Genomic DNA, 22,669 nt, shown 5'->3' with positions numbered 1-22,669 from the left:
CTCATGTGGGCAACCGTATCGACAGATGATGTTGTTCTGTATGAATTTTGCCACATTTTTAGCCGTAAGAGCAGTGTAGGAAGCCGCTTCTACCCATTTGGTGAAATAATCAATTGCTACTAGAATGAAACAGTGACCTCCTGTTCCGGCTGGGGTTATCTTTCCGATTATGTCAATTCCCCATGCGGAGAATGGCCAAGGAGATGTCATCGTGTATAGCAACGAAGGAGGGACGTGTTGTACATTCCCGAAGATTTGGCAATTGTGGCAGTGTCTCACGTATTTAATGCAATCGGATTCCATTGTGGTCCAATAATACCCTAAGCGTGTGATTTTCTTTGCCATCATAGGCCCACTCATGTGAGGACCGCATTCTCCATCGTGGACTTCTTCCATCACCTTTCGTGCCTGTGAATGATCAAGGCAACGTAGGACTACACCAAGAGGTGTTCTTTTGTATAACTCTCCTTGCATCAGGACGTATTGGGAAGCTAGTATGCGTATAGCACGTTGTCCCCTTTTGTCCATATCTGGTGGATATGTACCATTAAGCTTGAAATTCAGGATCGCTCGGAACCAGGGTTCCTGTGCGATTTCTTCTTCATCGGTGATTTGATGGACATAAGCCGGTTCTGATCGTCGTTCGATACACAAAGGCATTTCCACCATGTGATCTGGCATATTTATCAAAGATGCGAGTTTCGCAAGAGCGTCTGCAAATTGATTTTCCTCTCGAGGTAGGTGTAGGTAGGTTACGTGGTCAAAGAATTGAGCCACTTGGTCTATCCTAGCTTGATAGGGTGCGAGGCTCTCGCTTCGGATTTTCCAGGATCATGTAACTTGGTTGATGATTAGCGATGAATCCCCATGTACTCGGAGGTTTTTGATGCCTAAGCTTACTGCTGCTTGAAGTCCAATGAGACAAGCTTCATACTCTGCAGCGTTGTTTGTCACCTCGAAGTCGAGTTTGACAGCGATTGGTGTATGCTCACCTTCAGGAGAAATGAGCAACACTCCTATTCCGAATCCTCTTAAGTTTGATGCTCCATCAAAGTATAGGTCCCACGAGTCCACGTCTGTTTGAAGTATATCCTCGTCGGGAAATGACCAAGTGTCTATGGTTTGCGCGTCGTTGATAGGATTTTCTGCGAAGAATTCGGCGACGGCGCGACCTTTTATGACTTTTAGTGGCACATATTTGAGGTCGAATTAAAGAGAGCATCGTAGTCCACCTTGCAAGACGTCCGTTGAGGACGGGTTTCTCGAAGAGGTATTTGACTGGATCCATTTTGGAATATATCTTGACGGAGTAGCTAAGCATGTAGTGACGTAGCTTCTTCGTTGCCCACACAAGAGCGAGGCATGTCTTTTCGAGTTGCGAGTACTTGCACTCATATTCCAAGAACTTCTTACTTAGATAGTAAATAGCTCTTTCTTCACTTCCTACGGTTTGAGCCAGCATAGCACCCATGGCAGTTTCAGTTACTGTGAGATACAAACCAAGAGGTTGATCTCGTTGTGGTGGCATGAGCACTGGTGGTTTAGCTAATATCTCCTTGATTCGGTCAAACGCCTTTTGACAATCATCATCCCACATGGTGTGGTCTGTTTTCTTGAGTTTCTTGAAGATAGGCTCGCAAATCATGGTAAGTTTCGATATGAATCGACTTATATATTGTACCTTTCCCAGGAATCCTCTAACTTCTTTTTCTGTTTGAGGTTGTGGCATTTCGATCAGAGCTTTGATTTTCGAGGGATCTATTTCTATACCGCGTTGGCTAACGACGTATCCCAGGAGTTTTCCGGATGTTACCCCAAATGTGCATTTCCGGATCTTTGATTAATTATATACATGTGAATTGATATGTTATTATGACGAAAAAATTAATGAACAAAAGGAAACAAATAAATCGAACAAACACGAATTACAGAGGACGGAGGAAGAAGAAAAGAAGCAGGAACTGCGGCAGCCTCACGAAGAGGCGCAGCAGGGACTGCGCTCCTTCGAAGAGGCGCAGCGATTCTGCGTCTTTTTCTCGACGTCGTCGTCTCTCACCGGAAATCCGCAAAACAGTTTTAACAAAGGGTTTTTAGAAATCGATTTTAACGGTGTTTTCGACATAAACCTTACAATGATGATACGATAAACAAAATACAATAAATAAAAGAGGAATATACACCCTCAGACTTACATGTTGACGAAACGAGATGAACTAAGAAAATCGACTAGTGAATGCTCGACGCGAATGCAAGGAAAGAGTGCCCTCGTAAGAGGAAAACGATTGATTAATTAAGATTGATTGAGTGTAGTTGGTCAAATTGGTCGGTCATGCAACGGAGAGGCTGGTACCCGGAAAGATCCGAGCTTACGTGGTCGGAAGTCCAAGCACGTAGGCGCCAATTAGTAAGAACGAAGTCTAGAATTCAAAGGGAGAAGAGAAGGGCGGACACTCGCGTGAGAAATATGAGGAACGAAGGCTCCTATTTATACTAATCACACGAAGGAATAGGGTTTCGGAGACTCTTTGGAAGTGAATCTCGGAAAGATATAAAAAAGATACATAAATCATGCAAAGAAGGGCACTGGGAAGAGGCGCAGCGACACCGCGTCTCTTGGAAGAGGCGCAGCCCTTTCTTCGTCTGTTCCCGGAGGTTTCCTCTCTTGAAGAAAGATTTCCGTGTTTGAGTTATGGTAGGACGGAAATAATTCGGTTATCTTTTGAATATTACGGGATATTATTTGCCAAAAGATAAAATTTGTGAAATATGGAATAGAAATATCCGGAACATTCCAGGACATTCGACTCGGGATTTAACAAATATCGAGAAAATGGAGACGGTTTTTGACCCGACTCAATATACTCTAATTACTGCCAAAACGACCGTATCAGGACGTAGATGACAACTAAGAGGTTGACATTAATATTTGAGCAAACACTTGACGATAATCTTACGAATTGTCACAAATCGTTCCGCGAATCAAACATGCGGCCCAATCATCACCGGGTGGTTTGCGAGGGGTGCAGAAACGAGGTGTCTACAGATTTGATTTGGGTCATATAGTCGGATATGGTGAGGTTTCCTTTGGTAAGGGATTCAAGGGTGTCTTTGACTTGGAGAATATGTCCCCGAGAAGGATTAGCATAGGTGTTGGCGAGAGTGAGCCAAGCATCACGAGAGGTGGTAGTGTTGGTAAGGAGGGAGGCTATATTTGTGGGAAGTGTGCCAATGATAGCACCAAGAATGAGACGATCTTGGCGCTGCCAATAGTGAAGGTCAGGATTGGATTTTGTTGTCTTGGTGGTTTCATCTGTGATGGTGTCGGGTAGAGCGGGGTATGTTCCGTCCACAAATTTCAGCAAATCATAGCCAAAAAGAATGTTGGAAATTTGATTTTTTCAATTGAAAAAGGTTAGAGGTGTAAGTTCCTTGTATTGAGAGAGATTAACATCAATGGAGGGAGTTTTTAAGTCAAGAAAATTAGGGATAAGGTTGCTGTGGGGAGCCATGAGGAAGAAGGTAAGAGGGACGGGTGAAGGAGAGGCAGGGGCCGGAAAAAAAAATTGATTGTAATTGAGAGTCAGATCTTAGAAGCTCGATACCATGTTAAGAAGAGAAGAATAGGTTTTGAATGTTATGTATTGTATTGATTCAAGGAGTACAATATTTAGAGTATTTACATGTAGAAGAAATAGGAAAAACAATAATACAATTTCCTAAACTATATCCTAAATAATTACAGAAAAGATATGAGAAGTAACGACCAAGGAACATATATACGGAAAATGTATTCATAAGTATTCTAATGATTAACAATTTTGTGCCGTTACACTATTCATCTCATTATTATTAGTTTGATTTTTGGGTTCAAAATTTGATAAATTTGACTATAATGAAAAAGTACGAGTACTATTTTGTAAATATAATTTTCTGGATAAAAGAGTGATTATAAATAGAGAAAGATTAAGTAAACGTGATGTTTTAAAAAATGTAAAACTTAAAATAGAAGGCTATTTTGAGATTAAGGTTAGACCGTTCTTTCTAATTTAATTTTAGTTCGTTTTAGTTTGGCTCAATTCCATTCAATTCAGCTCTTTTCAACCGAAAAAACCGGGCCTCGCTAATAATTCAGTCTTTTAATACAAAGTTGTGCGCTAAAGTCTTTGCCTGAAGTAAAACAAACACAATACCTGGTAAAAGCAACCTAACTCGATTGACCCGGCCCGAAAAGGCTGACCGAATTACATAACCCGAATCAAACTGCCCAACCCGGCCCGAACGTTTTTGACCCGTAACTAACCCGAGTAGAAAGTGACCCGATCCGATACCGACCAACCCAAAAATGACTCGACCAAACAAAACACTAATTGAACCAAAAAGACTTGAAATAACTTTTTATCTCTTTCATTAATCTGAAAATGACCTAGCCCGACCCAAACAAACCTGAAAACAATGACAAACGCGAATTGACCCGATCCAAACTGTCCTGACCCAAATCCATCCTAATTAACTCGTTTATCAGGTCTACTTGTCATTTATTATCCCATGGCATAAGGACTCAATTAGGCTCAATATCCATCTCGATCCTAATATTTATGAATATATATGGGCTAAAAAAATTTTGACGGAAAATTTATTGATCCCGTGCCAAATTATCACGTCCAAAGATGGATATTGAACCTAATAAAGTCCTTATGTCATGAGATGATAAATGTCAAGCTTGGTTACGCGTCTAAGTAATCACTTAACGCCTAAAACTGAGTTTAATTGACGGAAAATAAAGTTTTTAGGGGTACACTTAGTGATAATGACAACAATTAGGGGTACCATGTATGTTTTAAAAAGTGTAGGGTACCATGTAAAAAGTCGAAAAATTGAGGAGTATCATGTAGAATATCTCAATAGGATCTCTGTTATATCATTGACTCGTTTCTTAGAGCAAGTGCAATGGTAATTCTTAAAATAAAGTTCTTCATTTTCATGTCATATTTTGACAAACTTCACAAACTTGAAACTTTTACCTACAATGGAAGAACTTTAAATAAAGTTCTTAAGAGTATTGGTAATCGACAAAATTAAAATAAAGATATGTATTCATTGGTCAATTTTGTTGGTTTTTGGGACAAACTTGGTTCTTATTTTCAAACCAAGTTTGTCAAATGAAGAACTCAAGAATACAAACTTTTTGTCACAATGAACTAACTCATCAAAATAAAATTTTTGTGACAAACCCAAGAAGAAAAACTACCCATTTCTATTGCTCTTATATCCAGAATGAAATTGTCTTAGTTATCGAGAGGACACCACCCTGTACCCTTGTTAGGAAATTAGCGCCAATCTCCCACGCACAACGGAAGCAACCAATCGACAAGTAAACCGTAAAAGTAAATAAATGTAAGCAATATTAAGATGAGACAATATTTTAGGGTCAAACCCAGGGCAAAACCTTCCAAACCGGAAGTAAAACCCACTAGCCAAATCGACTAGAATCCACTATAATAATATAGTACCAGTACAACGTAACCGTCTCGAATAAATACCAATTCGAAACCCACAATAATATAAGATAACAACCTCTAGCCCTCCAGTAATATTAGTCAATGCCACTAATATCACCCCTAGAGTAACCTCCTAAATTATTGTATTATAACACCCATTATACTGCCTCTCGCCCTCAAACCCCGACTGTAATTTTGTTTACTAGTCACCTTGTTTGATTATAATTTTGTGAGATATATTTTTCCAAAGGATTTTAATCTTTTATATAGCATTGTGAAAAGATGTTAGATTTTATAATAATAAAATCACTTCTCACGTTACCCTTAAATGAATTAATCACATTCATATGTTTTACGCAATAGTAAAAACAAATGAATCATATTCATTTAACTCACCTATGTTACATGTGCAACATTATTACATGTAACATTTTAATTAAAACCTTGTATTGGATGTTACCCAACAAATCTCCCCCTCCAATACAAGAGAACATAACCACCGAGGAATCAACCGTTAGCCTTTTAAAATTACCAGCTGCACACCCGAGTTAATATCCGCTCCTCACCTTAACTCATTATCACGGTCAATGCACCGTGTACAGCCTAAACCCAGTCAATGATGTTACTCGACTCCGGAGAGAAACCTCTTGCTCTCCACCTTTCTACCAGCAGGAATTTTACCTTTGCGCCCGTCTGTAACCTGAAAACAATCTACCTTCGTCGCCTCTTCCGCAAACGAGACACGTGCACGACTTTTCCGTTTCCAGCTATCCTGTGAGGTTTTTATTACATATCCATCCAGACGGTATAAACCACGACGTAGCTCCCCCTTTATGAGGACCATAGAACCCTTAGTAACTTTCATTACTCCCCCATGAGCTTTACACCCATAACCTTCGGAGTCCAGTTGACTAAGTGAAATAAAATTCAGCCGCAACTTTGGAACATATGCAACCTTGTCCAAAGTGTGCACCACCCCATTTGACAATTTTATTTTAACCACCCCAACACCCATGACATTAACTGTTGAGTTATCAGCCAAACTCAACTTCCTAGCCACGCCTTCTTGGAGCTCATCAAAATTATCTTTCTGGGTGCAAACATGGTTGACACAACCAGAATCTAATATCCATTCTTCCTTGGAAGACACGTCATTCACATCCGTGACCGCAAATATGTCACTATCATCGGCAAGGAAACAACCACTACTTCCTTCATCGGCAACCAAGTTGGTGTCGCCCTTGTTTTCTTCATTCCCGCATTTGTTAGGACAGAACCGCCTAATATGCCCAAGGTTACCACACTTGAAACACTTCACATCATTATTCCTAGAAGCGTTCCTGGGCCGAGACCTGCCATGCTTCGATCCATCCTCCCTGTTAAACGATCGACCTCTCCCATCTCGAGCAACTGCAACTGTACCCGTACTGTCACTCCGTACCGCAGCCTTGTCCTTCTTGCTCGCATCAAAGGACAATAAAGCTGTTTGTGCTTGCTCCACCGTGATGGTGTCTTTACCGCACAAAATAGTATCCACATAAGTCTCATATGTGTCCGGGAGAGAATTGAGGAGTAATAACGCCTTATCTTCCTCCTCAAGCTTCACCTCGATCTTCTTTAAGTCGTCTAACAGTCCATTGAACAAATTCACATGTCCAATTAAATTTTCATCCTCATCCATCCTTAACCGATATAACCGTCGCTTTAAAAGCAACTTGTTGGTCAAACTTTTCGCCATGTAGAGCTTCTCCAACTTTTCCCATATCACCGATGGAGAGTCATCATCAAGAACACAATTGATGACTGAATCCGAGATGCACAACCTAATAGTACTTGCACACTTGGTGCAAACCTCTTCCCAGTTGTCATCACTCATCTTCTCCGGCTTACCATCATCTCCTTTCAAGGCTCTAGCCAAGCCAAGATGTACCAGAAGATCCTTCATCCTTATCTGCCAAAGGGTGAAACTACTTTTACCATCAAATTTTGGTACTGCAAATTGAGACTCCAAATTTGACATCCTTGCCAATTATAAACCAGCCACCGGACCGAGCCTAGTGGCTCTGATACCACTGTTGGGAAATTAGCGTCAATCTCCCACGCGCAACGGAAGCAACCAATCGACAAGTAAACCGTAAAAGTAAATAAATGTAAGCAATATTAAGATGAGACAATATTTTAGGGTCAAACCCAGGGCAAAACCTTCCAAACCGGAAGTAAAACCCACTAGCCAAATCGACTAGAATCCACTATAATAATATAGTACCAGTACAACGTAACCGTCTCGAATAAATACCAATTCGAAACCCACAATAATATAAGATAACAACCTCTAGCCCTCCAATAATATTAGTCAATGCCACTAATATCACCCCTAGTAACCTCCTAAATTATTGTATTATAACACCCGTTATACTGCCTCTCGCCCTCAAACCCCGACTGTAATTTTGTTTACTAGTCACCTTGTTTGATTATAATTTTGTGAGATATATTTTTCCAAAGGATTTTAATCCTTTATATAGCATTGTGAAAAGACGTTAGATTTTATAATAATAAAATCACTTCTCACGTTACCCTTAAATGAATTAATCACATTCATATGTTTTACGCAATAGTAAAAACAAATGAATCATATTCATTTACACAAATTCTCATTATAGACGGATACTATCCGTCTATAGTTATAGACGGATATTGTGTCTCTCACAAATTAAAGTGGATAGTACAAGTGGGTGGGAAATGGATACCTCTACTTGCACTACCCACTTTAATTTGTGAGAGGGACACTATCCGTCTATCTATAATGAGATGGGCTGATTCATTTAACTCACCTATGTTACATGTGCAACATTATTACATACTCCGTATAACATTTTAATTAAAACCTTGTACTCCCTCCACTTTTTAATATATGACGTTTTGCTTTTTCGAGGCGAGCCTTTGACTTTAATATTTACAACAAAATATTTGGTAAAAAATTATAAAAATTATACCATTAGATTACTTATGAAAAACTCTTTCATATGAGTATACATATCACTATATTTAAGCATATAATTTGAGAGATATTGAAGAGAGAAGTGTGTGTCTCGAAATGTAAGAAAGTCATATAAAGAAAAATAGAGGGAGTATTAGATGTTACCCAACAACCCTGATTAAGAAATAGAGTCAATCTAGTCAAGACCATAAATCACTTACTGTACTAAAGTATAGAGCTAGAAGATTCAATGTTTGCAGAAGGTAGGAAGACAAAAAAAAAAGTTACGGCTATAAATTTTGGCAGGATCCATAATTGTATTGGTTGAATTATTTGTATCGAATAATTACCTAATTAGGTAAATGTACGTTTAATTATTATGGACCATTTCACTGCACTTCCACTTCTATTAACTGTCTTGTCAATGTTTCGTTACTGTTGTCAAGTTATGGATGAACGTGAACATAGTCACTTGTTGTTTCATCTGAAAAAAATGTCAATAATTTATGCTTCATGCTAGGAAATTTAAGGGTGTATGCTTCTAATTTTAAGGCACATTGCTGTCTCCTGCGTCTTAGTTTTTGGGACACTTATTTCACTTGGACTAAATTGGATGTATGATTGATCAACTTATATGAAATACACAAATTCTTGTTTGTGACGAAGATATCAAATCATTTCTTGGTGTGATCTGATACCATTTTACCTCATAAAGTACCCATTTTTTCTCTCTCTGCAACACTATTCATGTGGTCCCCTTTCTCCACTAACCCATTTTGTTACCATTTTATCTCACAAAATATCCGCCACAAATGGTAACCCGTTACAAGGGAGACCAATTGTATGAAATAATGGTGTTAATGCTAATTTTCAAACTGCGTCAGACAAACATGGAAATTGGTGTATGAGCGTAGGGTTTGAAAATTACATGTACTACTCCGTATAGGTGTTCATTTAGCGGGTCACCACTCACCATTATCGTGATAAAAAAACATTTTAAGTGTACGACGAGTTAAATACTTCCTCCGGCTTGCTGTTTTCTTCCCATTTCATTATAATACTCCTCACATATATTAGAGAAACTGAAGAAAATTAAAAGCCGAAGGAAGTATCACTTTATATAGGAGGGAATAGAACTCACAAAATTGTGACTTGCTCCGACAACTCAACCCGATACCTGGACTCAAGACTCATGCTTAGAGATGGCAATGAGTAGGGTCTGGGTAGGGTCCGCCTAGACCCGGACCCGACCCGAGATTTTCCCTTTGGACCCGTACCCGACCCAAGATTTTCCCTTTGGACCCGTACCCGACCCAGACCCATAAGGGTCTAAAATTTGAGGACCCATACCCGGATCCTATGGGTAAGGGTAGGGTCTGGGTCTACCCGCGGGTCCGAATTTCAGTCACTTTAGCAACAAGATTAACAGCTATGGGGTCTATAATATTAAAAAAAAAATTCATACTACTTTAACATTATGAGTTTATTAATCTGCCGTTAATGGTGGTTGTCGCCTGTCGGTCGCCGACTATTAGAGAGGTGGGTTCCAGTCGCGTATCAGTGCTGTGGTGGTGGTTTTCTTGTGTCAGTGGTGGAGTGGTGGTATTGTCAGAAGAGTTTGATTGAGTTTTATCACTTTATGGGATGAGGGAAGAGAAAGAGACTTTAGTTGGGTTTCTACAGTTTGTCAGTATGAATTCAGAAAAGTTGTAATTTTGATTTTTTTTTTCATTAATAAAGGGTCTAAGGGTCGGGTATGGGTCTCATAACTTAGGCCCGGACCCGAAATATTTTCTTAAGACCCATACCCGACCCATACCCATTGGGTCTGAAAAAATGAGACCCATACCCGACCCATTAGGGTCCGACCCTCAGGGTCTGGGTCGGGTCCCCGACCCACTGCCATCCCTACTCATGCTTCATCCAAATTCAAATTGATCCGACCTAATATATCCCAATCCGAATGTTTATTGTTACACACTAATTACTATCCATTAATAACTTGATAATATTTGACCCGAAATGACGCAAACTCGTAATTAGCGCGGCCTGAACTAACCCCACCCGATTGACCCGTTTGCGAAATCTAAGTTGGTGAAACAAGAGTTTGTCATTTCCTAAGCACTTTAGGATTTGTCTCATTCAACCACTTGACCAATTTTATTGTTTAAAAAATGGATATATCCGCCTTAAACAATAATTTGTAATTATTTTTATGTACAATATTATTACTATCCTTAACTTTTTATAATTTTAGTACATAAATATCTCTTACGTCTTACTTGTCCCACTATATCTTTATTACCTTGAAACATGATTTTTATATTAAATGCGAGGAGCAAAATTAGGTCATAATCCGAAAAATAAATTTGACCGGATCATCGGTGTGGACCGAATCCGGACCAAATTCTTTTAGGCCCCGTTCTCAGTTTTTTAGTTTTGTCAATGTGGCCCATCCGAAACCGGTTAGTTTAGTTGGACCGAATAAACCAATATTTAAGGTTTCACGATCGATCGTTGAATTTCATAAATGATGCATATCGCAGTAAAAATATCATAAACTCAGAGTTAAAAATGACTATTAAAATTAAATGATAGGTCAAACAACTAGATTAATTAATATGACGAAACTAAAACTCAAAACTTGTATACTGAATAATGACAAATCATAGTTTCCAGTCTGTTTGAAATCTTTGATCTAAGGCCGAGGTAACCAAAAAATTGGGGTTCGTTCAGATTCAGGACCAAAAAAATAAATAAATCTAACTACCATTTAGTTTGATCCGGTCTTGATTTGGTGCTCACGTCATCATAGTTAATCTTAAACCAGTGGAGTTTATAGTCCTCACAAAACTGCAATTTTAAAACCATTTTTTTATTATGAGTATCCCCTACTAACAATTGAGATAATTTTCATCGGGGTATTGAACGCAAATTAATGGGTAGACTCCCTCCAAATTTAGTTTCTTCATTCGCAAGAGTTAGAAAATAAATAACGAATCCATAACAACTTATTTAGGAGATAAAAGTCTTTATCACTCAAACCAAGGAGGTTTTGTAATTTTATTTAAAACCAATTGACAAAACGAATTAAAACCAATTGACATAACGCCTTTGTTGACACTTTGTCACCCATTTGAACGGACATGTGGTAGTTCACTCGCTTCATCCAATCTGGAATCCTTTCTGACCAAAGTACAAGTGTACCACAAATTCTCATTATAGACGGACACTATCCGTCTATACGTATAGACGGATACCATTTTCCCTCACAAAATACCCATTTGCCATAAAGTGGGAAGCACATAGGGGGTGCCCCACCTTATCCCCTCTACCCATTTTATTAGAGGTCTTTACCCGTCTGTTCGCCTCACCCGTCTATACCAAGACCTATTGCAAATGTACAACTTCACCAATTTCTCCCATGAATAATTCTTCATCAATCACATTTCCCCGTCCCTTTTGTTTTATGTCACCGTCCTTCAAATTTATTTTCGGGCAAGAAGTAACTCTAGTGACAGTCTTAATTAATTTAACAGCTAGTCTTGCTTGTGACGGGCTAATTCCGTCACAAGCTTGTGACCTCTCACAAAAAGAGAGAGGAGACAAGGTGGGGCACCCTCCATGTGTTTCCCACTCACCTCTCAATAGGTATTTTGTGAGAGGAAACGGTATCCGTCACAAGTTTGTAACGGATATCGCCCGTCTTCAATGAGATTTGTTGTTAATTTAATCCTTCCAATCTTTTGAAATTCGTTAATCGTCCTCCTCCGAAGTAAACAAACTAACATATACATACACCATATAGTGGATAGTGGATAGTGGATAGAGGGAGTAAATTAGAACTCTATTTTGAATACTTAATTAAATGACGATGACGATATAATTGTAGATATGTAAACCAAGTCACGATGGTAAAAAAAACTACGGAGTACATAGTTGTAAATACGTGCGGTTTTTGGTAGAGTGAGGGAGTTTATCAATGGTGCCGCACCTATGTCAATATGTATATGGCTATACTTCCTCAATTTTTCCTGGTGTGTACCATTCGGTTTAATTTGGATTTAAGTAAGGTAGGACTATTACGGTGGTAAAACTACTCTCTCTCGTGAGTTTTAATTTTGCTGCATTCCCAGAGCTCAAACAGTAGACCTATGGTTAAGCTTGAAGAACACCTGAACAGATCATCTAAGTACTCATGGGTTAATTCCACACTTTTTATTAATAGAGATTAGATCAATCTCGATTTTACAAAAGACAAAATAGGACAAACTCACCCATTCTAGCAGTTCGACAATGAATCTAAAGTTGGTAATTAGGTCAATCAAGTTTAAGCGGCTCGGTTATATCATGTACGGATTAGTTCATATTATGTCGAGTTATCATCAGGCGACGGGTCGGGTTAGGTTTGATTCAGCTCATTATTGGGATATGTTATGCATATATATTATCTTTCATTTTGAAGTATTGATCAATAATTTCATATTTTCATTTTAAAATTATTCTTATTAAAAGTTAAGTCCATACATATCAGGATTAAATTAAAAAATTAGTTAAAAAATGTCAACTTAATCTTATTTAGGTCATTTATAAAGCTTATTGGTTATCGAGTTATTATCTGGTTGAGTCATATCGGGTTGGTTTCGATTCAGAGCTGATTAGGACAAATATGATTGTTATTATTTATCGGTTTGACCTAGTCAATCTACCCAGTTCCGATTCACGAGTTTTGGAATATGTCGATTCAAGTCGTATTTCACAATTTAGACAAGCTTTTATTAGCTCTAAGCCTCAAAATGCAATGAATAGTGAATGCCGTCCAATCTGGGTTCAAATGGAACCCATCAAAATACCCAAAAAATGGTTTCAATTGGGTAAGAATAGAAGCAATACCAAATTAGGGAAAAGGGAAGGTTTGGCTTATGGTAAAATGTAGAGACACATGGCTACAGCCTACACGCCTACACCCTTAATTCGTAGAGTATTACATATGGACTTTGACTTTAATTTGTGTGTCACAGTACCTCTCTTAAGTTCCACCGAAAGGTCCATACCCAAACAACTTGTCCTTGTTACCTTAACACGTTCAAGCTGACTCACATTACTCGCATTTACTATCCAAACTACCCTTCTTCTATTTGGCAAAGAGATAATAACTACGTCTAATTAACTCTTTTATGACTTCATCACTCTCCACATGTAGGCCTAGTACTTGATCTAAGCTATAATGGACGGTAGTGTCATTTTTCCGACATTCTTTCTTGAGATGGACATTTTCATTTTAAATTTAAAACAGATAGGATAATAGCTCGATTACTTGGCCACGTATACAAGACAAATTTTTGATAGTACATACCTAGACAGTTTGCTTTTACCTTATATATACTGTTTGTCTTAAGTTTAAAACGAATATGTTCGTCTTAAAAAAAAGTGTGCTCGTTCTTAGGCATTGATTTGGAGGGACTTGTGAAAAGGATTAACTAAGGTTGCGGTTTTTTAGACTGAAATCTTCCATAATAGAGCTGAATTTATAAGGATTGAATTAAGTCTAAGATAGAGACATATCCTAAATTTGATTATATTTTAATCACACACGAAAGAAGACCAAATTTGAGGGCAAATGGTAGAATTTAAACAACTTGATTTGTTCAATATATAACCAAAACCGGCTAGAGGTAACCTATGTGAATATAATTTAGTTTAAGTGAAGATGTCGCATGTGAGTATTTCACATTTATAAACGCGAAGATAATTGAACAACTCGTAAACTAAGAAACAAACTGGTTTTATTCAGCGGCGTCTAATACCCCCGGACGATCACAGACGGCGGAACTGGGCCTCCAGGTTTGGCTACCGAATTTATTAGCTTTACTAATAAAACTAATACAAACCTCGACGTATAGTACACTTATACATTCATATTTGATGCCTCATTTTTTGTTGTACACCGGACCTCTATTTATTTTAAGACGCCCCCAGTTTTATTAGCTTTATTAGGTTTGAAATGAGTTACCTGCTATTGACGGATCTGAGACAATTGATGAAGATATGTTTTTTCTTGTGTCAAATGATGAGGTGCAAAGTTAGTACTGTATAATATAAAGAGGGAGGGTTATTTGAATGTGTGACCTATTATCCCGATAGTTTAGTCTTAATCATTAGAATAAAACCTCTACATAAGACATGTGATATTGTTCAATTTTAACTCGAGAGTGCTTTCTATTTTCTAGGTATTGCACATTTACACATATTAACCCTCTTGTTCCTGCCATAGGGTTTCCTAATGAAATTGACCATGTAAAATCGATTGTGTATGCAATTCAGCAATTGTTGATCGAGAAAGTAAACAAGTTGAAGTAGATACGATAAAGTCTTAAATACAAGCTAAGTCCCCATTTCGTCAAGTATAGACTTTCTATTCTCATTAGTCATTATAGACAAATTAATAGCCCATCTTTTCAAGCGTTTCATCCACATTAAACTTTGTTGTTTTAATAAATCAAACATAATAAATTTTGTGTTTTGTTTCCATTTGTATATTAGAAATTAATGGTCAAAAATTAAATCAACTACTCAAAGGTAAGATGAGAGAACAAAATAAAACATGGGAGAAAAATAATTTCCATATAGCTTGTACCGACCTTTGTTTTTTGTTGATAGGAGTTGAACTGAACTGAACGGAACTAAATTAAATAAAGTAGAGCTAAATTGAACTGAATTGAATGGAACAGAAGTAAGAATTAATTTGAGTAAAGCTAAGTTAAACTGAACTGAATAAAGCTCAGTTGACTGAAATGAGTTACTAAAATTAAGTCAGAAAAAACAAGGCTAGAGTCATATAGAACGTATAAAATCCAATAACCCAATAAAGAACTTTTAAGTAAAATAATACACTACATACTCCCTCAATACTAATCACTTATTTATCTTTTATATTCATTGTGAGAACTATTTGAATCACATGTAAACAAATAATTAAAACGGACGGAATTATATACATCTTAGTTAATACACTAAAATGTTATGAACAAAACTAAACTGAATTCAAGATGATCAAAATAATCAAAATTGAACTGTTAGGAATATAGAAATTGAAATTAGGTCTAAAAGTTATGAACAATGTCTAAAACTGGGTGAATATCACTTAAGGGCTTGCTTGGATTGAGAGTAAAAGGAGGGAAATGAATAGGGGAATGATAGATAAGGATTATTTTTCATGTTTGGTATTAGGGTAATTATTCACCTTCCAAATCCATTACCCTCATGAAGGGGTAATGCATTACCCACCCTCCCCCAGGGTAATGATTATGAGAGTAAAACATATCCTCAGTAATCATTACTCTTATATGCCAAACCTATCATCAAGGAATTCATTACCCAAGTAATTAACTTCCCTAGTAATTATCACCCGATTAAAATTTACCCCTTAATTATTTCAGGCAATCCTTAAAAAGTTGATAAAATTTCATTTTAGGTACAAATATGTAACAAGATAATCATAATAGGTACTATCTCATAATATTTGAGCGAATTATGAAATTATGTGGGAAAATTTCATGACAAATACGAGGATAAATTTCATAACTTTTTCTAATTTTTTTTGTGTAATTGAAAGTTATAGGCTTTTTAAAAGTCATATATAAAATGCCTTATAGTCGCGAAGCTAAGATTTGGGGATAGCAAGGACGCTACCCTCTTGACAAATGATAATTTCAGTCAAAGTTCCAAATTATTTCGAGTTCAAGGAAAAATATGACTACAAATCCTATCCTTGATACTCTGTAATCAATGGAGAAAGTTTTATTAGCTAATATATAGATTATAGAATAACGTGGTACATCGAAATAGACTTGGCCACGAGCCATGAAAGCAGTCCAGGGTGGCCCGGATTTTACTGACACAATTCTAGAATATCTGAGATCGAACCAATTACAAGAATCATATTTTTTTTTTTACTATTTTGTTGCGTTTTTGACAAGCAAGATGAGTCAGAGTGAATTTTTCACGCCCTAAACCGTGTCATTGGCTTGGTCGACCCAACAACATGGGCGGTCGAATCAAACTGGACTGACTCGTGCTCTTAGCAAGATCCACACTAGGGTTGGTCAAACATAAGGGTTGATTTGTCCCGACCAGTCCCCAGGGCTACTTTGTACCCGGCATGCATGCAGCCCGGCCCAACCCAAACATGCCCCTATCTCGGGCCTTTTATGGGTCCATAATATTAAACCCAGACACGCTCTCTACCCGACCTAAGCCCGCTTCTCTGGTCACTTATTGCCAGGCCCGCATGAATCCCCATATCCCGGCCGATTTTGGGTTCCTTGTCAAAGCCCGGCTCACCATCGGGTTTGCCCGGCCCGGCCTGACCCACCTGTTTGACCCCACCGAAGATATAGAAGAAGAACTTCATGCCAAAATAGTAATGCGCAGTCCAAAATTAAAACACAAGTATTACACAATCCACACAAAAGGCATTGAAAATGAAGTTTAAGAGAGGTAGAACACCATCGATGAACCAACACTTTTCTTCTTCTCACGTGGTATGTGGTGCTAAACACATAAATTCACTTACGCAAGCAATTACGGTATACGGATTAATTATTAACCGGCCAACTTTACACCTCTTTAATTACATGATTATTCTTTCTAATTCTAATCTTTTCTAATTACTTTTTTACTTTTAGCCCTAGTTAGGTTCGGTAATTCGGTATATCTTCAACTTTAGGACCTTTTTTGTACTCGTAATAATAATGGACTTTTCATGAGTTGAGAACTTTGATTTCCTACAAATTCCTCACATTATATTTCACCCTTATCCCTCATTAGTCTTGGTCTTCTCACAACAACATAAATTCTTCTTCATTCTCTCCCTATATATACCCCTCACTCTTTCCTAGTTTCCCTCCACAAACACAAACACAAAAACAATAACAATAACAAAAAAACAAACATATTGTTTCAAAATATATATTTAGAAAAATAAAAAACATCACTTACTTGGAAATTTGCATTGCTTATTATATTCTCAAAATGGGTTCATTAGAGGGTAACTACAATCATCAAATTCTTTCGAAAATCGCGACGAATAATGGACATGGTGAGAATTTGGAGTACTTTGATGGATGGAAAGCCTATGATAGAGATCCTTACCATTTAACTAAGAATCCTAATGGTGTTATTCAAATGGGACTTGCAGAAAATCAGGTTTTTAGCCTTTTCATCATGTTTATGTTAATCATATTTCTATGTTACTTCGACACCCTAGCATACGAGCATGTATACCCGTGTCCGACATTTGACACTTGGATATTAATATAACACTTATATCCTCCATTTTAGACTAAAAACATGACAATTTTGTATACAGTAATCAAGTTTGACACTTATGGTAGATTAACATGATAAAAGTATGAACAATCCAATAATTATTTTCCTATAGCATAAAGTATAGTTCTATAAAAAGTGTAATGAACATGTCATGTGACGTGTTATAAATGTCCCATACAGCTTTGCTTTGATTTAATCAAGGAGTGGATAATCATGAATCCACAAGCCTCCGTTTGTACGAATGAAGGTGTTAATAGGTTCTTGGATATTGCCAATTTTCAAGATTACCATGGATTACCTGAGTTCAGAAGTGTAAGTCCGTCCTATTCTTTTATAAACTACCTTGTGTAAATTATTACCATTCATATAATTATTTCGAAAAATAACGTCATCAGTTGTTCGTATCTTCGGAGGTATTGTCGTCGATAATGGACACCTAATATTTAAAAAAATTTATTTTTCGTTAGAAATATTAATAAATTTTTTTAAAATATTAAATTCCTTTGATTTTGAAGATTTGTCTCTAATAACTCTGCCATTGATAAATAAATGTCTCATGCATGGTCATATGTAGTAAACATGCACGTGCTTAAGAAAAATGAAAATTGATAAATATAGTACGATAAGTTGGTTCATTAGACTTTGAAAAGTTTTTATTTCTATATCAATGTTTTATATATCGGTTTTTGTAACGTGTATAAACTACATATGGTTCATTGCTAGGCATGCTAACATCAATAATTACTTAAAATAACGTACAAAATATTAATCATTGATTATAGATGGCTCACTTATTAATGACGGCAAGTTCCCAATTTTTCTTGAACAGGCTGTTGCAAAATTTATGGGGAAAGCGAGAGATGAAAGAGTCACTTTCGATCCTGATCGAATAGTTATGAGTGGTGGAGCGACAGGTGCTAGCGAAACTCTCATGTTTTGCTTGGCGGACCCTGGAGATGCCTTCTTAATCCCTTCTCCTTATTATCCAGCGTACGTATTTATTAAATACTTCTACCTTAACCACTAAGCTAAAACGGTTATTATCAATGTTTTTAATAAAGTTAAGACTGTTAAAGTGTCGTACGGCATTTGCATTAGAATTAGTGATGAATTAAAATGGAAAAGAATAGTGACGTGCGAATTAGTACAAAAGGTTTAAGTATATCTGAATACATCCTTAGCAGCTTGACGAGATTTTGTTAGGTCAATTCAATTGCATGCTTCTTGGACTAATGTTTGTTTACTTTTGACTTATGTAGTAATAATAATAATATTATTATTACTATAAATAATATAATACTTTAAATAATCAAAATTAGTCAAAGTGTAGGAAAGTCTAGGGAGTATAATAACAAGAATATAACTTTATACTTGGCATAAAAAAACGGTTTTTCTAACGTATTCCGTATGTTTTAATGGCACACGACAAGAAATGGCATGAAAGATTCTTAGAAATATATTGGTGACTTTGTGTAGGAAGTCTACCATGCACGTATACGGAGTATTACTTTAGAACACCAGAAATTTCAGCTAAATTAAATCGTGTTCATACAAGTCCATCTCAATATCTTTATACTCCGTATTAGCTTATGTGTCATATACGTGATTGTTGCAAATTTGAATATGAACTAATATAGTGGCAGACAATCTATAAATCTTCGATCCTTCTAAGATTTATGTAGTTCTTAGCATCACAAAAAATAAAAATCATTGTCCGAGACGTTAATATCTGTTTTAAATTTATAGCGGGTTAAATATGGTAGATAACACATAAAGAAGGATGTTGAGGGACTAAAACTTAAAAGATAAATTACTACGGAGTATGTTATAATATTTTATATTATTTCGCATAGTGAACAAAGTTGCGTGAATTCCAACATAAATTAAAACTAATAAAATAAATCAAAAAGTAGCATGAGAAATGTAAATAAAAACAAGAATTTGAAAGTATATGGATTAAATTTGTTTCTTTCCAATTTTAATGGGACAAGAATATAATCCAAGATAAGCACAACTCTTTTCAATTGTTTTTACTGCGTTACAGGCTAATTTCCATATATAGCAAGAAAATTCAATTATTAGGTTTCGTCTCAACATTTTCTAAAAGCTTGCTAAAATCGGATAATGTTGACATAATTTTGGAATAATTAGCATAAAAAGGTAGAATACACTATACAAAAGTAATTCCTTGTGTCTTTTAACCAACCAACATAATTTTATCCGTGTAGGAAACCTTGAAAATGATATAAAGAGTACTTAACTTGTAATTATCGTTCACTAATCAACAATTATTCGTTAACCATGATTATTAATATTTTTTAGTTGTTCGCGCAGGTTTAATCGCGATTTGAGATGGAGAACGGGAATTAATATAATCCCATTTACGTGTTCCAGCTCGAATAATTTCAAAATCACCAAGGAAGCTTTACAAATTGCTTACGAGGATGCCCTAAGGAAAAACATTAAGATTAAGGGCGTTATAATCACTAATCCGTCCAACCCTCTAGGAATGGTCCTAGACAAGGACACTTTAAAGATGTTACTAACGTTCGTCAATGCCAAAAATATACACCTTGTGTGTGACGAAATATATGCAATGACCGTGTTTACTATGCCAAGGTTTATTAGTGTCGCCGAGGTTTTGAAGGATATGCCACACATTAATCAAGAACTTGTTCATATAATATATAGTCTATCCAAGGACATGGGTATGCCTGGTTTTAGAGTTGGGATCATTTACTCTTATAATGATAGAGTTGTCTCGACTGCCCGTAGAATGTCAAGTTTCGGGCTTGTTTCTTCTCAGACTCAGCACATGCTCGCGGGGTTGCTTTACGATGATGCTTTCATTGCTCGATTCATAGTCGAGAGTAAAAGAAGATTGTTACACAGGTACAATACGTCTCCACCAATTTTTCATATATCTATGACTATTATTACTAGCTTATTAGTCAACAAGAATCAATTATTTGACCTACGTGGCTACGTATTGTTAAAAAGTCAAATGAGATTAATTGATTTAAACATAATTTAATAAAAATGAGTCCATTGCACCGTATGTTTTACACTTGGATATTCGAGTTACTAATAAATCCTGGCTACGTCACTGCAGGCACCAGTATTTCACCACCCAATTGGCTGAGATTGGAATAGGATGCCTAAAGGGAAATGCAGGGTTATTTGTGTGGATGGATTTAAGGCATCTATTAGAAGAAGTCACAATAGAAGGAGAATTGAAGTTATGGCGAGTAATCATAAATGATGTTAAGATCAATGTGTCACCAGGGTCGTCTTTCCTATGTTCCGAGCCAGGGTGGTTCAGGGTGTGCTTCGCTAACATGGATGATAACACCGTTGAGGTTGCACTAGACCGAATTAGGTCATTTGTGAGCCGTGGTAAGGTGAAGAAGTCTACAATGACAACAAGTACTAGTATCAAGAAGAAGCGCGGCCAAATGGATCTTCGACTTAGCTTTAACAATCGAAGATTTGATGAAAGTATTATGTCACCACATACTAGTATCTTATCTCCTCAATCACCCCTTGTTAAAGCCAGGACCTAAATCTAGTTATGATTAATTATTGTTTAGTAATATTATTATTATTATTATGCATTGTAATATGTTTGTAGGTCGATTGTGTATTTGTGTTGTTTAACTAGATGCTAATTACAAGGTTAATTAGCTAATTAAGGTGAGATTAGATCATTATTCACTAGGGTTACGTTTAACTTAGTAATCGTAATCTCGTTTGAAAGAGTGATTAATGGTTGATGTTAATATATATTAAGTGGGGATTAAGAGCATGTTGCCATTTTATAATTTTATAAGTTAATGAAAATTTATTGTATTTATCGGTTTGATAATTGCGGTTGTTGGAAAAAAAAAGTATACATCCAAATCCAAATGTACAATATATAGCAAACATACATTGATATCAAATTTAACAAAGGTTATGTATATTTTTCCTAAATATTTTAACGTTTTCAAGATTATATTTTAATCTTGACGTTAATATTCAAATTTAACTGAATTTATATGTATTATTTTTTAGTTGTATTGTAAGTTTTTGAGCTCCATGTTTATAAAAACAAGCTCGGAAACTTAATATTAAAGCTCATAAAATTTACAATAAAACCCAAACACTTTGTTATAAAACTAAAACACTATACCACCAGTTGTAGTACAAGTGTACAACTTGTGGTATATTCTATAACTGGTGGTTGTTACTAATAAAATGATAGTTATGCCTTAATCAATAAGCTCTATGCTTAGTTTTTTTTATAATTCGATTATAAATATTTCCAAACTTTAAAAGTACTATTATTTTATTTGATAAGGTAAAAAAATTAGATTGATCCTCTGGGTTAGTACCAACCTATCTCATCCTTTCGAATGAGTGAGGTAAGTTGAAATCACCGGCTTTCAAACCAGCTCGAAAGAGTTGGACATGAATGTCCAATAAAAGCCATAAAGTCAGCAACCTTGTTGGCTTCACGAAAGCAATGTTTAATTATCACTTTATCGATGAAATGAAGGTCTAATTTCACATCCTTGATAATACTAGAGATTTCCCAAGGAATTTGCCAAGTACTACGAATTGAGTTAATAACACATAAATTATCACTCTCTACAATTAACTTTGAGATTCCTAAGTATTTGGCTGCTAAAATACCTTCTTTTAAAGCGAGAGATTCTGCAACAGGAATATTATTGGTTCTGCACTTTTTTTTCTCCCAACAAAATGACATTACCATTATGATCTCATATAGAATATCCTAAAGCGGCTTTATTGCCTTCTATTATCGACCCGTCAAAATTTAGCTTTAGGAAACCGTGCTAGGTTTCTTCCACCAGATTTCTTC

General features: G+C 36.4%; 1 protein-coding gene across 1 annotated transcript; it reads left to right on the top strand.

Annotated features, from left to right (window-relative positions):
* The first annotated feature begins 17,382 nt into the window (after positions 1-17,382).
* LOC141596579 (1-aminocyclopropane-1-carboxylate synthase-like) lies at positions 17,383-21,670 on the top strand. Its single transcript, XM_074416781.1, has 5 exons — positions 17,383-17,682; positions 17,986-18,117; positions 18,635-18,795; positions 20,140-20,697; positions 20,918-21,670. The coding sequence occupies exons 1-5, from the start codon at positions 17,509-17,511 to the stop codon at positions 21,366-21,368; spliced, it is 1,476 nt and encodes a 491-aa protein (XP_074272882.1). The 5' UTR covers positions 17,383-17,508; the 3' UTR covers positions 21,369-21,670.
* The last annotated feature ends 999 nt before the right edge of the window (positions 21,671-22,669 follow it).

The sequence above is a fragment of the Silene latifolia genome, chromosome 8, assembly GCF_048544455.1.
Source record: "Silene latifolia isolate original U9 population chromosome 8, ASM4854445v1, whole genome shotgun sequence".
NCBI classification, from domain to species: domain Eukaryota; kingdom Viridiplantae; phylum Streptophyta; class Magnoliopsida; order Caryophyllales; family Caryophyllaceae; genus Silene; species Silene latifolia.
The sequence above is the reverse complement of the archived record's forward strand: the minus strand, read 5'-3'. Positions and strand labels throughout refer to the sequence as shown.